The 16,093-nt window shown below is 42.7% G+C and overlaps 1 protein-coding gene across 11 annotated transcripts in view; it reads right to left on the bottom strand.

Annotated features, from left to right (window-relative positions):
• Positions 1-16,093, bottom strand: part of LOC110531157 (serine/threonine-protein kinase WNK2) — a 129,247-nt gene that overhangs the window by 16,847 nt on the left and 96,307 nt on the right. For all 11 annotated transcript variants that reach the window (XM_036987898.1, XM_036987897.1, XM_036987896.1 and 8 more), the window contains 2 exons: positions 4,673-4,835; positions 4,458-4,574 (listed from right to left, as the gene is read on the bottom strand). In XM_036987898.1, coding sequence (XP_036843793.1) covers positions 4,458-4,574; positions 4,673-4,835 — 280 coding nt within the window. The remainder of the gene's footprint in view (positions 1-4,457; positions 4,575-4,672; positions 4,836-16,093) is intronic.

Below are 16,093 nucleotides of genomic sequence, written 5' to 3' on the forward strand. Positions count from 1 at the left end.
TGTAATATCCTATGTTTCACGGAATCGTGGCTGAATGACGACATGGATATTCAGCTAGCGGGATACACGCTGCACCGGCAGGATAGAACAGCACACTCCGGTAAGAGCAGGGGGGGTGGTCTGTGCAGATTTGTAAACAACAGCTGGTGCATGAAATCTGAGCTAGATTTTGCCCGCCTGGAGTATAGAGAGTTCTCAGCTATACTTGTTGTGGCTGTTTATTTACCACCACAGACAGATGCCGACACTAAGACCGCACTCAGCCAACTGTATAAGGAAATAAGCAAACAGGAAACCACTCACCCAGAGGCGGCGCTCCTAGTGGCCGGAGACTTTAATGCAGGGAAACTTAAATCAGTTCAACCAAATCTCTATCAACATGTTAAATGTGCAACCAGAGGGAAATAAATTCTAGATCACCTGTACTCCACACACAGAGATGCGTACAGAGCTCTCCCTCGCCCTCGATTTGGTAAATCCGACCACAACTCTATCCTCCTGATTCCTGTTTACAAGCAAAAATTAAAGCAGGAAGCACCAGTGACTCAGTCTATCAAAAAATGGTCAGATGACGCAGATGCTAAACTACAGGACTGTTTTGCTATCACAGACTGGAACATGTTCCTGGATTCTTCCGATGACATTGAGGAATACACCACATCAGTCACTGGCTTTATCAATAAGTGCATTGAGGACGTCGTCCTCACAGTGACAGTACATACCCCAACCAGAAGCCATGGATTACAGGCAACATTCGCACTGAGCTAAAGGGTAGAGCTGCCGCTTTCAAGATGCGGAACTCTAACCCGGAAGCTTACAAGAAATCCCGCTATGCCCTGCGACGAACCATCAAACAGGCAAAGCGTCAATACAGGGCTAAGATTGAATTATACCTCACCGGCTCCGGCGCTCGTCAGATGTCAGAAACTATTAGACCACAAAGGGAAGCACAGCCGCGAGCTGCCCAATGACACAAGCCTACCAGACGAGCTAAATCACTTCTATGCTTGCTTCGAGGCAAGCAACACTGAGGCATGCATGAGAGCATCTAGTGTTCCGGACGACTGTGTGATCACGCTCTCCGTAGCCAACGTGAGTAAGTCCTTTAACCTTTTTGGGATAGGGGGCAGCATTTTCACTTTTGGATGAATAGAGTGCCCAGAGTGAACTGCCTCCTACTCTGTCCCAGATGCTAATATATGCATATTATTATTAGTATCGGATAGAAAACACTCTGACGTTTCTAAAACTGTTTGAATGATGTCTGTGAGTATAACAGATCTCATATGGCAGGCGAAAACCTGAGAAAAATCCAACCAGGAAGTGGGATATCTGAGGTTTCAGCGCCCATTGAAGATACAGGGTGATATTAGTTATGTTTCACTTCCCAAGGCTTCCACTAGATGTCAACAGTATTTAGAACCTGTTTTGAGGATTCTACTCTAAAGGAGAGGCTCATAAGGGCTCTGAGTGAGTGGTCTGGCAGAGTGCCACAGCCTCGGTCTGGCGCGCTCATGTGAAAGGTTCCACTTCATTTGTACAGACAAAGGAATTGTCCGGTTGGAACATTAATGAAGTTTTATGTTAACATCGTAAAGATTGATTCCATACCTAGGTTGGCATGTTTCTACAGGCTGTAATGGAACTTTTAGAACTTTTCGTCCGACGTGACCTGAAAACGCTTTTGGATTTGTTTACCAAACGCCCTAACAAAAGAAGATATTTGGACAAAACTGATGGACATTATCGAACAAATCAAACATTTATGATGGAACTGGGATTCCTGGGAGTGCATTCTGATGAAGATCATCAAAGGTAAGTGAATATTTAAAATGCTATTTCTGAGTAATGTTGACTACCCAATATGGTGGGTATCTTGTTGGCTGCTTTGTTGTCTAAAGGCTGTACTCAGATTATTGCATGGTTTGCTTTCTCCGTAAAGTAAAAAAAAATAATCTGACACAGCGGTTGCATTAAGGAGAGGTTTATCTAAAGTTCCATGTATCTTTATCAATGTTTATTATGAGTATTTCTGTAAATTGATGTGGCTCTCTGCAAAATCAATGCATGTTTTAGAACTACTGAACGTAACGCGCCAATGTAAACTCAGATTTTTTTATATGAACTTTATCAAACAAAACATACATGTATTGTGTAACATGACGTCCTATGAGTGTCACCTGATAAAATAATCACTAACTTTTGATGATCTTCATCTCTTTCTGCTTTTTGTGACTCCTCACTTTGGCTGAAAAAAATGGCTGTGTTTTTCTGTGGCTTGGTGGTGACCTAACATAATTGTTTGTGGTGCTTTCGCTATAAATGCTTTTTGAAATCAGACACTGTGGCTGGATGAATGAGAATTGTATCTTTAAAATGGTGTAAAATACTTGTATGCTTGAAGAATTTTAATTATGAGATTTTTGTTGTTTTGAATTTGGCGGCGGGGGGGTACCCAGTCCTAGACAGGTTAAACAGGTCAACATTCACAAGGCTGCGGGGCCAGATGGATTACCAGGACGTGTGCTCCGGGCAGGTGCTGACCAACTGGCAGGTGTCTTCACTGACATTTTCAACATGTCCCTGATTGAGTCTGTAATACCAACATGCCTCAAGCAGACCACCATAGTCCCTGTGCCCGTGGCACTCACGTCCGTAGCCATGAAGTGCTTTGAAAGGATGGTCATGGCTCACATCAACACCATTATCCTAGAAACCCTAGACCCACTCAAATTTGCATACCATCCCAACAGATCCACAGATGATGCAATCTCTATTGCACTCCACACTGCCCTTTCCCACTTGGACAAAAGGAACACCTATGTGAAAATGCTATTCATTGACTACAGCTCAGCATTCAACACTATAGTACCCTCAAAGCTTATCACTAAGCTAAGGAACCTGGGACTAAACACCTCCCCCTGCAACTGGATCCTGGACTTCCTGATAGGCCGCCCCCAGGTGGTGAGGGTAGGTAGCAACACATCTGCCACGCTGATCCTCAACACTGGAGCTCCCCAGGGGTGCGTGCTCAGTCCCCTCCTGTACTCCCTGTTCACCCCCGACTGCATGGCCAGGCACGACTCCAACACCATCATTAAGTTTGCTGACGACACAACAGTGGTAGGCCTGATCCCCGACAACGATGAGACAGCGAGGAGGTCAGAGACCTGGCCGGGTGGTGCCAGAATAACAACCTATCCCTCAACGTAACCAAGACCAAGGAGATGAGTGTGGACTACAGGAAAAGGAGCACCGAGCACGTCCCCATTCTCATCGACGGGGCTGTAGTGGAGCAGGTTGAGAGCTTCAAATTCCTTGGTGTCCACATCAACAACAAACTAGAATGGTCCAAACACACCAAGACAGTTGTGAAGAGGGCACGACAAAGCCTATTCCCCGTCAGGAAACTAAAAATATTTGGCATGGGTTCTGAGATCCTCAAAAGGTTCTACAGCTGCAACATCGAGAGCATTTTGACCGGTTGCATCACTGCCTGGTAGGGCAATTGCTCGGCCTCCGACCGCAAGGCACTTCAGAGGGTAGTGCGTACGGCCCAGTACATCAAAGCAAGCTGCCTGCCATCCAGGACCTCTACACCAGGCGGTGTCAGACGAAGGCCCTGTAAATTGTCAAAGACCTCAGCCAGCCCAGTCATAGACTGTTCTCTCTACTAACGCATGGCAAGCGGTACCGGAGTGCCAAGTCTAGGACAAAAAGGCTTCAACAGTTTTTACCCCCAAGCCATAAGACTCCTGAACAGGTAACCAAACTATTTGCATTGTGTGCCTCCCCCAACCCCTCTTTTACGCTGCTGCTACTCTCTGTTTATCTTATATGCATAGTCACTTTAACTATACATTCATGTACATACTACCTCAATTGGCCCGACCAACCAGTGCTCCCGCACATTGGCTAACCGGGCTATCTGCATTGTGTCCCACCACCCGCCAACCCCTCTTTTTACGCTACTGCTACTCTCTGTTCATCATATATGCACAGTCACTTTAACCATACCCACATGTACATACTACCTCAATAAGCCTGACTAGGAAACTCCCCAGACCTTAATCCCATTGAGAACTTGTGGTCAATCCTCAAGAGGCGGGTGGACAAACAAAAACCCACAAATTCTGACAAACCCCAAGCATTGATTATGCAAGAATGGGCGGCCATCAGTCAGGATGTGGCCCAGAAGTTCATTGACAGCATGCCAGGGCGGATTGCAGAGGTCTTGAAAAAGAAGGGTCAACACTTTAAATATTGACTCTTCGCATCAACTTCATGTCATTGTCAATAAAAGCATTTGACACTTATGAAATGATTGTAATTATACTTCAGTATTCCATAGTAACATCTGACAAAAATATCTAAAGAAACTGAAGCAGCAAACTGTGTGAAAATTAATATTTGTGTCATTCTCAAAACTTTTGGCCACGACTGTACTCTAACCATACCATGTAAGTGGCTATCTCCTCAGGTGCGTCTCCATCCAGGTCGAACTTGAAGGTAACCATCTTGTGGTTGTGTGTCTCCAGCTGACACTCCACCATCTTATCCCCTGTATAACACACCTGTCCAGGCAGAAACCAGAGAGGAACAGGTGTCAAGAGACATGGATGTGTGCCGATTGATCTACTAAGACTACTATAAATGGATGTGCGGTACTCACATTGAGCATGCTGAGTTTGGGCTTGTTGTTCTTGTCCTGGCGTGAGCGGGTGCGTGTGGAGCGGCGGTGGTGTTTCCGGACCTTCCCCTCGCCCTTCCCTGATCCGTGCGTCCCCTCGTTACCATCGCTCATCTCCTTCCCTGAGGTGGCGTCGGAGTTCACACTGGTTCATGAAAGATGAAAAAAAAGTAAACGAGACATACTATACAGTCCAACTCATTATAAATGCAATGGCTTGAGATAGTCCCGAATGCCTGAACATGGTGAACTGAAATGCACTTGAACAGTGTATGCACTTCTCGGATGCTCAATTATCAGGGTTGGCTGATATTGACAACAGTATGTGCATATCAAAATAAAAGCTTAACAAGGTGGTTGAGCAAAGTCAAGATAAATGTAGGCCCGCACACACTCATGGGAAATTGTTTATCCTAACATGATACAAGGGTACGAGCACTGCACAATGCTGAGGAAAGTCTAACTGGGAAAATCAGCAGCAGCAAGCTAGCAAATTCTCCAACAGAAAGGTGCAGTATTGAGAAATGGATTAATTGACACAGCGACCAAAATTGAACTCCTGTTGAAAATATTTGTTTTGCTAATTCACTAATAATAAAGGCTTGTGTCAATGTCCCCGGACATGCATGCAATAAGCAAGCTAGCTAATAAGCAAGCTACCTGTTAGCAAAGATAACAATAACTAATCCTTTTATCTGTGGTGTTAACTAGCTAGCTATATTAGCTACTATGCTAGCTAGCTGGCTAGATAAACATGGTGCTAAGATATCAGATACGAGCGAATAGCAAACCAAATCAATTTGAACATGCACCCTCCGGGGTAGAGTCCTGCACAGGTCAGTTTTTTTTTGCCGCACCTGCCCAGTGCCTGCCACATCAATTCCGAGCCCCACCCGATACTGGATAACAGGGCAGATTCTTCTCCGCAACCCGACCCACCCGCCGTTCTGAGAGCCGATCTGTGCCCCGACAAATAAAATTAATTGATTTAATTGTTTTTATGACTCCAGAGTAGTATAGGCTATTGCCCTTTCTTCCATGAATGAATTTCTCTATGTCTATTCAACATTTAGATAAAAAGAAACCATGCCATGAATTAAGAATGATATCTTCTTATTTTCACAACGCAGCACATTGACAACTGAAATTGGTTTGAAAAAGAGCCTTCTTTTCTAATGTTGTAACAAGAGCCCACGAGTGAAGTCATGCCCCTTCCCGGCCAAGATTTACAGTTTTCCATTGACAAAGGCCCCTCAGTTGGGATGGAGAAAAAATGGCTTGGGCGGTATATCATATATCCCGTAGCTATTTCCAAATACCCAGTATAGTTTTTCAGTACCGTTGAAACTATTTCTTCGAATTTTTTCAAAGACAAACTATATTTGTAGCTACTTTAAGTAAATAGCTGCAGTCAACTTATGCAATACGTTAGGCGATAAAGCAGATTGCGTGCTTAATTTCATCTGTCACATTATTTTACATTATGAAGCCAGTGGTGGAAAAAGTACCCAATTGTCATAAACACCTTAATAGAAAGTTTAGCAAGTAAAAGTGAAAGTCACCTAGTAAAATACTACATGAGTAAAAGTGTATAAGTATTTGGTTCTAAATATACTTAAATATCAAAAGTAAAAAATGTCAAATTCCTTATTATAAGAAAATGCATTGGTAGCCAGGGACACACTCAGACATAATTTATAAACAATGCATGTGTCGTGTCACTTTGGCTATGCCGGATTAAGTGATATGACATGCTTTTCTATAAAATAATTTATCCGTAATTAATATTACCTGATTGAGCTAATCATGTAAATGTAATTAACTAGAGAGCCGGGGCACCAATAAATAATATTTATAGAGCCGTTATCTTCCGAATAAAACTCTTAAAGACCTAGTAATATTTTACATCAATAGCAGTCAATATTAATCGTCACCTTAATTCAGTCTCATCTGAATGTTGTAAATTCTTCACGAACCCTGGCTAACAAGTTGGAATCAGCAATACAAAATTGGGCTTAATTATTTATTTACTAAATACCTAACTAATCACACAGAATTACACATACACATAATTAATCATAACTTGATTACAAATTACATCATAAACGAAAACGTCCCTAGCGGGCGGAACAGATATGACAGCTTGCTACACAAAAGAAAAGGGCTGGGTTTGAGTGAAAGAGCGGGAAGACTGAGGAACAAAGGGTGAAGCTGTGCTATCGTAAATACAGAATCTTATCCATTCTAAATTACCGGCCATTTGGAAAAGGAAAATGCAATAAATATTTAATCTGAGCTGCGCTTCGGTAGGTTGGTGGTAGATGGAAGGCCGTGTTGCCCAACCGAGTACATTGAAGAATGTCTCTGCTGGTAAATTGAATACGTTGTAGTAACGTGGTTGTGCGGTAGATGGCATACTCTGTCTGTTCCTTCCTAACCTGCATTTGCAGCTGCTGTTGCTAACTCAACGGCTAGGAGGTACCACTTCTGTAGTGTATCAGAGTTCAAAGTTCATACCATTCGCAACCAAAGCTCACGCTTTGTTGGCTTCGTTCTGTAATTATCTGAACCATTCTGACATCGGACCGTCGTCCTCACATCCTCAGAACAGGAGGTTATATTGTCGTCAAGGCTTTATATAGGAAGGGAGAGGAGGGCGTGTTTGAAAAGTTTTATAGTCCATGTCCCTTCACAGGGGCGGGCCACTGATTGAGCAGAGCCCTAAACTTATGAAAACCCAAATCTCACATTTTAGAAGCTAAAATTACATTTCATCCATCACAAATAATTTCATATTCAAACATTTAAATTGAACAACGATTCCATGTAAATCCGATAACTCTGATGTGTAGACTTACCACTGTAGAGTTTGTCATCTTATCATTGATGAGAATGTCTCAGATGACAACCGAACTGACATCATATTCATTAAGTACCACCGCATATGTTCAATTGGTCAGATTACCAGAATATAGTTCATTTCCCCCCAAATTCTGATGTTCCCAGAATCTCTATATTAACCAAGGGTTTTGCAAATGCAACATCAGTAGGGTAGAGGAAAAAGGAGGGGTAGAGAGGTATTTATGACTGTCATAAACCTACCCCCGGGGCCAACGTCATGACACGTGTGTTTAGTGAGTCCACCAGATCAGAGGCAGTAGGGATGACCACGTGTTCTCTTGGTAAGTGCATGAATTGGACCATTTTCCTGTCCTGCTAAGCATTCAAAAAGTACTCTTGGGTGTCAAGGAAAATGTATGGAATAAAAAAGTACATTCTTTTCTTTAGGAATGTAGTGAAGTAAAAGTAGTCAAAAATATAAATCGTAAAGTACAGATACCCCCCAAAACTACTTCTTTACTTAAGTACTTTACACCAGTGTAAGAAGCTTACCATAGTTTGCTAAAACATTTGAGCCAGTTACATGTTTGTTTGTAAATAGCACAACGGGAGAACGCAGAAGCAGGTGAGTCCAGCTGTGCATCGACAGGGGTCGCGATTTTATTGTAAGTCAAGTTTTTTTTGCTTCAATTGCGTGATCAGGGACGTGCACTATAGTTTTCCTTCACAGAAAATAGCTTAATTTTTCATCATATGACAGAAGTGATACACTATTTGCCTGGCAGCCACACAAGTAAATTATACACTATTTGGCTGGAAGCCACACAAGTAAATTAGCTTGCAAGGTATTTTTTGCAAAAACGATGCATGGACATCACATTTCGAATATTTACCATACAAATTAAGTAGCCAGCTTTCTTTAAAGTTAATGTTGCATTTCACCGGAGAAAAGTGGGCTGGCTACATCAAGAAAAGTACCGGAAAAAAGTAGCTATTCCTCAGTCAGAGCGCTGTATGCATTAGTCCGATGCCGAGCAGAAATTACAATAATAAGCATTTTAGATCTGCGTTTATAAACACAGCAAGATATTTCTTATGGGTTTGATTATATTTTCCAGCGTGAAAAAAACACAACCCCTAAATTTAACTTGCTAGTTATCCAAATAAGTGGTTGAATTAATAAGGTGACAGGGCATCATATTGTGTTCAACTCGCTGTTGGCTGGACTCCCCGCTTGTGCTATCAAACCCCTGAAACTTATCCAGAAAGCTGCAGCCCGCCTTGTTTTCAACCTTCCCAAGTTCTCTCATCTCACCCTGCTCCTCCACACACGTCACTGGCTTCCAGTCGAAGCTCGCATCCACTACATGACCATGGTACTCACATACGGAACAGCAAGAGGAAGTGGCCCTCCCTACCTCCAGGCTATACTAAACCCTACACCTCAGCCGAAGCACTCCGTTCTGCCACCTCAGGTCTCCTGGCCCTCTGGGAGGGCAGCTCCCGCTCAGCCCAGTCCAAGCTCTTCTCTGTCCTGCCACCCCAAAGGTGGAACCAGCTTTCCCCTGAAGCTAGGACAGCATAGTCCCTGCCCATCTTCCCGAAACATCTGAAACCCTACCTCTTCAAACAATATCTTAAATAATCCTCCTCCTCACCTCGACCCCCACCCCCCTTCCAGCTCAGACTCTACTGATAGCTAGTGTACTTTCTACTTTACTAACTTTATTGTCCCCTGGGAGATCTTTTTGTTGCAGTGTCATGTACACGTTTAAAGTGGCGTTTTAATTACAAAACAAATTGACAATACAACTTTCAGAACAGTTACATACCACTAAAAAGAGACTGGCCTTACTGGGTCGATAGAAACACTAGCCTGAGCTATTTAGGAGGGATATCACATGGCACAAATTATTATCTAGTTCTGTTTTTCCTGCAGAGGGGTCCCTATACCTGCACCTAGAGGGGAGTAGTTCAAAGTCTGGGTACAGGGGGTGGGGCTTGGATCTAAAAATGATTTTGTGAGCCTTGGAGGGCCCTGACCTTAAAGATCTCATTCAAACCTGTCTGTTTGACTCCAAGTACCTTGCTCGCAGTGGTGATAATCATTATCAGCATATTTTTCTGTCTGACAGTGGCATTGCCATACCAACAAACAATACAAGTTAAAATACACTCAATGAAAGTTTTGTAAAACAGAGTCAGTATAGTATGCCTGTGATGTGGTTGTCCCGCCTAGTTGTCCTAAGGTGAATGCACAAACCACATCTCTGGATAAGAGCATCTGCTAAATTAATAAAATGAGAAGTCAAAGCTCTTTGGATGAGTAATCTGTACAGCTGCCACTGATATCTTTAATTTCCTTGCGTTTCTTTCTCCTCTCTGTTCTTGGCCAGTCTGCTCCTCCCCCATCTTCTCTGAGCAGAGCAGGCAGGCCTGTTGCCCTAGCAACTCTAGACTCCACACAGACACACAGTACACCTACTGCTCCAGAGCCAGTACTGTTCTTCCTTCAGACAAGCTTGCATTAAAACTTTGTCCATTTGCACAATGTCTCTAATTCACATTTTCTTGTAAATGCACAAACTCACCAAAAATGACATTCAGTAGCTCCAAAAGTATTGGGACAGTGACACATGTTTTGTTGTTTTGGCTATGTACTCCAGCACAATGACTGAGGTTAAACTACAAACTGTCAGCTTTAATTTGAGGGTTGTTTTCATCCATATCGGGTGAACACTTTTTGTACATAGTCCCCCCATTTTAGGGGACCAAAAGTAGTGACAAATTCACTTATATGTGTATTTCAAAATTCAAAAGGCACTCACACATCTGAGCAATCTTTTTTTGCAGGTGCATGGTAACAGTTGAACAAGATGAAGGAAAAAGGAAACCACACACTGCTCTTGATAGTATCTCTGATCTTTAATAAGCTTTACATATTGGCCTCACGGCCTTCGTCAGGGCTCTTGTGAGTAAAAAAAAAAAATACCACCCTTATGTAGAACAAGCCCCACCCACATCCGTTCCACGCATCAGAAGGGGTTGGAGGCGAAGGAAAAACAAGTGCTACCAAATATGACAATATGCATTTCATAAATATTCAAATAAAGTGTGTAAATAAGACGTTTTAAACACGTTTGTAAAATCACAATGAGGACATAGACCTACCGAGCAAGTTTTCATTAATCATTGGGTACATCGTATGAAAAGCAGAGTAATCTTAAATAGGAGTATAATTAATGTCTGGAGGGTGAAAATCCAAAAACATTCTCTTTTACTCAGAGTATTATTAATAATCACCCCCCCCCCCTGTCTGATATCTTAACTTTCTCTATGCCACAAAATCTAATAAGGTAGAAATGTCATGCTTTAGGTCATTAAAATGTACTGCTAATGGTTCTCCTGAGTGAACTTTTATGTTCACTGAATCTCTGTTTGAGAGAAGGAGAGGTTTTACCTACATAGCAGAGTCCACATGGACATTTAATCATGTACATAACATGGGTGGTGGAGCACGTAATAATGTCATTTATTTGGAACCGTTTTCCTGTATGTGGGTGGCAGAATTATTCACACTTCATATTGTTGTACTGTCGGCATCCTCTGCATGTATAGCTACCATTTGGAAGAGGGCGTAAAAGAGCCTGGCTGATTTTCTTTTGTGGCAGGCAGTTGGCATGAATCAATTTATCGCGTAAATTGCTACCTCTCCTATACACAATAAGTGGTGGATTTATGCCAGTGTCTCTTGACCGCATCTCCCACTTTTCGCGAGTTCAAAGTATTTGTGCTTCTGAACATGAGTGTTCTTTAGCTTGAGCGGGTCTTTTTTGTAGCAGTTCATCTCGTGTTTTTCCCAATGCCAAATTAAGAGCTTCATCCACACATTGTGGCGAATAGCCTCTTCTGACAGGCTGACCACACCGTTCGCGTTGCAAAATACAGTTAGAAATCTATGTTATTCAATTATGCACCTACACTGCTCGCGCGCGCCAACGAGCGTCTGCGACACCAAGGGCTAAAATAGAAATCCGTTCTATTTCTGACACAGATCGCGCTGCAAGTCCTGCCTCATTGGTTTATAGAAGCAGGTACCCACGTGCCATCTCCTCATTGGTTATACCTGCGTGGGTGACTGAAAGACGAACAAGGTCAGTGGCGGTAATGCACCTAATTTATGAATGTTTCCAATCGCAATATAAAGTTAAGAGAAGAAAAAGCCTGGAAGGAAAAGAGATGACTAGAAACTAGTCGGTTGACCGTTTTCTGTGTGGATTAATTGACGGAGTAGAGGACCTTGTGCATTTCAGATAAAATAACAACTCAATGTTTATATCCCAGGACAAATTAGCTAGCAACAGCAAGCTAGCTAAATAGGACAAATTAGCTAACACGTGCAAACTAACTAGCTAAATTGCCATAAATGTTTAATGCTTTTCGACCTGTCCCCAAATTAATATAATTGGTTCAGAGATTGTTTTGATATTTTAACCTGCGCTTCGTGATCGCGTTTGGTGTGGGGGACAAAATAAATGTATGCACGATGGCGCATGCGCGCAGCCAGTTTGGGTTCCGTGTTAGAAACCCAGTGCGCATCTCCGCTGCTTTTTCGAGATAATCCTCTGTGGAGTGGCATATACGGCGCAGTCTGAAAAACTGGCTTCTTGGACGTCCTCTTTTTAATGGCTTAGGATGGAAGTTGTCCCCCTGTAAGTTGTCCCTTCTGTCCGTTTCTTTTCTATACAGAGTTGTAAACAGGGTTCCATTTGATTTCCAAAACCACATATCAATGTGATGAACACGTAGAATGCCACATTCATAGTGAATTTGAGATTGGAGTCAATGTCATTGAGTAGTGCCATAAAGCTCTTTTTCCATTCCTTCCCATATGCAATTTTTTTTATCAATATATCGATACCACTTCAGGGCTTTATTAAATTTTTTTTTTTTTTTTTTTTCATTGTTAACAAAACATTCTTCAAAAATACCCACATAAAGGTTGCATAGCTCGGAGCGAATGTGGAGCCCATCGATGTTCCATTCATTTGGAGGTGGTGTTCATCATCAAATCTGAAAGAGTTACACGTCAAAACATATTCAGCCCCAGAATAAAGCTTGTTGGTCGGTATTTGTTAGTATCTCTATCTCTCAAATAGTGATGTGTTTTAGGTTTGTGTAATTTCGGTAAAATGTGCAGGCATGGACATATGGCACATTTGCAGCAAAGGTATTCATATTCCGGTAATATTCCGGTGAGATAAGGTGGTTTAATAGGGCTTGCTCCAGATTAGAGCATATTTCCCTTTGGAACACCTGTGTGGGATCAACACTTTTCTATAGAAACGTTCATTGAACTTCTTTATATTTTTCATAGTGTAAAACAACCACAGCACCCCCATTGTCTGCAGGTCTAATAACCAAAGATGAATCTTTCATTAATTCATTAAGTGCCTGTTCTTCTGTTCTAGTGAGATTCTTCTGAATGTGGTATGTTTGTCTCATACATACTGAAAGGGCTTCTTGTTCGACTAACCTACAATAGGTATTCATCGAGGAGTAGTTAACCATAGGACAAAATTTGCTTTTGGGGTTAAAATTGGTACCAGTTATTTGATCTGTTTCCAGGCCCGAAACAGTGTTTTGAGAAAACACATGCTTAAATTTAATCTTGCGAAAGAATTTAAGCAAATCTACTTTCGTATCGAATGGTTTATCTGTACATGTAGGTAAGAGAGGCCATTAGATAAGACAGACTTGCGCATCAGTAAGGTATTTTTAACTACCGCGTCCTGCTGTAGCTCCGTGTCCACGGCATGTGTTCCTGGTCCCCTCTTCGACCGCTTGCCTCTCCTACATAGTGTATTTTCTTTCGTGGAGCATTGTGTTGCTTCCGGGAAAAAAAACCTGACTGTGTGCGAAGATAGCTGGAGTCGCTGTCTGTAGGGAATTCGCTCTCAGTGGATGCCTCTGTGTCCAAGTTTCCATGTCCTCCTGCTGCTGCGTATCTGCGTCCCCCCGATCAGTGGTGCGTCCCTACGTCGGCCTCTCCGTGCTCCTGTCCTTGGGCCTTCCCATGTGTACACCTGGTTAAGCTGGTAGTCCTCTGTGTCTCGCTGATATTTCTTGATCTTTGTTGCTTGTAGAAAGTCTCTGTATTTCCCAATGGACTGATTGATCGTGTCGTCTATGGCTGTATGTACCCAATGATTAATGAAAACTTGCTCGGTGTCCTCATTGTGGTTTTACAGACATGTTTAATACATCTTATTTACACACTTTATTTGAATATTTATGAAATGCATATTGTTATATTTGGTAGCACATATTTGATTTTCCTTCGCCTCCAACCCCTTTCGATGCGTGGAACGGATGTGGGTGGGTTTTTTTTTTTTTTTTTTTTTATCTCACAAAAGCTCTGACGAAGGCCGATACTTATATGTGTATTAAAATAGTAAAAAGTGTCGAATTTGGTCCCATATTCCTAGCATGCATCGGGTGCAGGGAACTGTCCATTATCCTCTCGCTGTCTGTGTGGCTGGTAGCCTAGGCCTGTTCACAGAATGGAATTTGCAACACCCGTTGACAATACATCATTGCTGACCTTAGGCATGAAGGTGAGGTTAGGTAAGGTTACCTTGCATAACCCCAGAGCAAACTGTTAGCATGAATGGTGGACTGACAATGTGTGCCGCTCACTCACTAGCTTTGCAGATGTCAGGGCAATTAGTAGTCCAGCAGCTCAAAAAAGGCTGCTGTGAAAAGACCTCAAGCACAATAGACAGGTCCCAAGACAGGACTAAAGGCTTAGAAACTTTTTAGTGAAGCAATATGAAGGAGAGATACACTATATCTACACAAAAGTATGTGGACACCTCTTCAAATGAGTGGATTTGGGTATTTCAGCCACACCGTTGCTGACAGGTGTATAAAATTGAGCACACAGCCAAGCAATCTCCATAGACAAACATTGGCAGTAGAATGGCCCGTTCTGAAGAGCTCAGTGACTTTCAACGTGGCACCGTCATAGGACGCCACCTTTCCAACAAGTCAGTTTGTCAAATTTCTGCCCTGCTAGAGCTGCCCCGGTCAATTGTGAGTGCTGTTACTGTGAAGTGGAAACGTCTAGGAGCAACAACGGCCCAGCCGCAAAGTGGTAGGCCACACAAGCTCACAGAACGGGACCATCAAGTGCTGAAGCGTGTAATAATAGTCTGTCCTCGGTTGCAACACTTACTACAGAGTTCCAAACTGCACAAGAACTGTTTGTCGGGAGCTTCATGAAATGGGTTTCTATGGCCGAGCAGCCTCACACAAGCCTAAGAGCACCATGCGCTACGCCAAGTGTTGGTTGGAGTGGTATAAAGCTCACTGCCATTGGACTCTGGAGCAGTGGAAACACGTTCTCTGGAGTGATGAATCACGCGTCATCATCTGGCAGCGCTCGTGGCTGAATGGAAGCAAGTCCCTGCAGAAATGTTCCAACATCTAGTGGAAAGCCTTCGCAGAAGAGTGGAGGCTGTCATAGCAGAAAAGGGGGACCAACTCTATATTAATGCCCATGATTTTGGAATGAGATGTTTGACGACATGTCCACATATTTTTCAGCTCAAAAGACTGCTGTGAAATACCCTGAAGCACAATAGACAGGTCCGAAGACAGGGCTAAAGGTTTGGATAGCAGCACTCTCCCTTCATAAAACAACATAAGAGTCTCACACGTCTGTCGGAGACAGACAGGTCAAGTGGCGAATGAGGTGAGCCCCTCCCCTCATCATAGAGAGCCAGTTGCCCACCCTATGATCATTCTCACTTCTCTTCCTCACGAAGAGTACTACTCTAAGCTCTCCTCAGCACAACTTGATTTGTTTTCCTGTTCAACTGTTCACAGGTGTGCTGCAAAGTTATGCCGCCAAGTGCAGGTTTTTCATCTCTCGTCTTCTGTGTTGGGTGACTTTACTGAAAGGAAAGTGTTCGCGTCAAGTAAGAATGAGCTTTTCCACTTTTTCCTTCCCATTTGTTTCCTGCAGTAGCTAGCATCACACGGCTAGCTACTGAAACTTGGCTAGCTAAGCTTGGAAGGGTAGAATCACTAGCGTTCTCTCTCGTTTAGCTCAACCCACTACTGTGCCGCATTGACTAGATTTTTTTTCTTGACATTTTCAAACAGTACATTTATATTTTCCAACAGGGCTATATATTTTGGTGAGAGTAGCCTCGTTTTACTGCCAAAAATAAAATCTGGTGTGGTAACAACACAATGTCAAATGCAGGTAGCCTAATCAAATAATTAACATCCAATCACATTAACCACTACTCTCTCGCGGGAAGCATTCACTCTTGCGCAGACATTTAGAAACTAAACATGACAATTAAAAAAATAAGCCACTGGAGTTTTTGAGTGAGAATAAAGAAGTGTATAAAAGCAACAGATTACATTAATAAGAAGGGGCTAGTCATGCTCTTCTGCAAACCACTGGAAACCAGGACAGCATGAGAGGATATTTTTGAAGTACTGGACAGCTTTGTGACATCAAATGGACGTTGGTGGTCAAGATGTGTT

The sequence above is a fragment of the Oncorhynchus mykiss genome, chromosome 9 (assembly GCF_013265735.2).
Source record: "Oncorhynchus mykiss isolate Arlee chromosome 9, USDA_OmykA_1.1, whole genome shotgun sequence".
NCBI classification, from domain to species: Eukaryota; Metazoa; Chordata; class Actinopteri; order Salmoniformes; family Salmonidae; genus Oncorhynchus; species Oncorhynchus mykiss.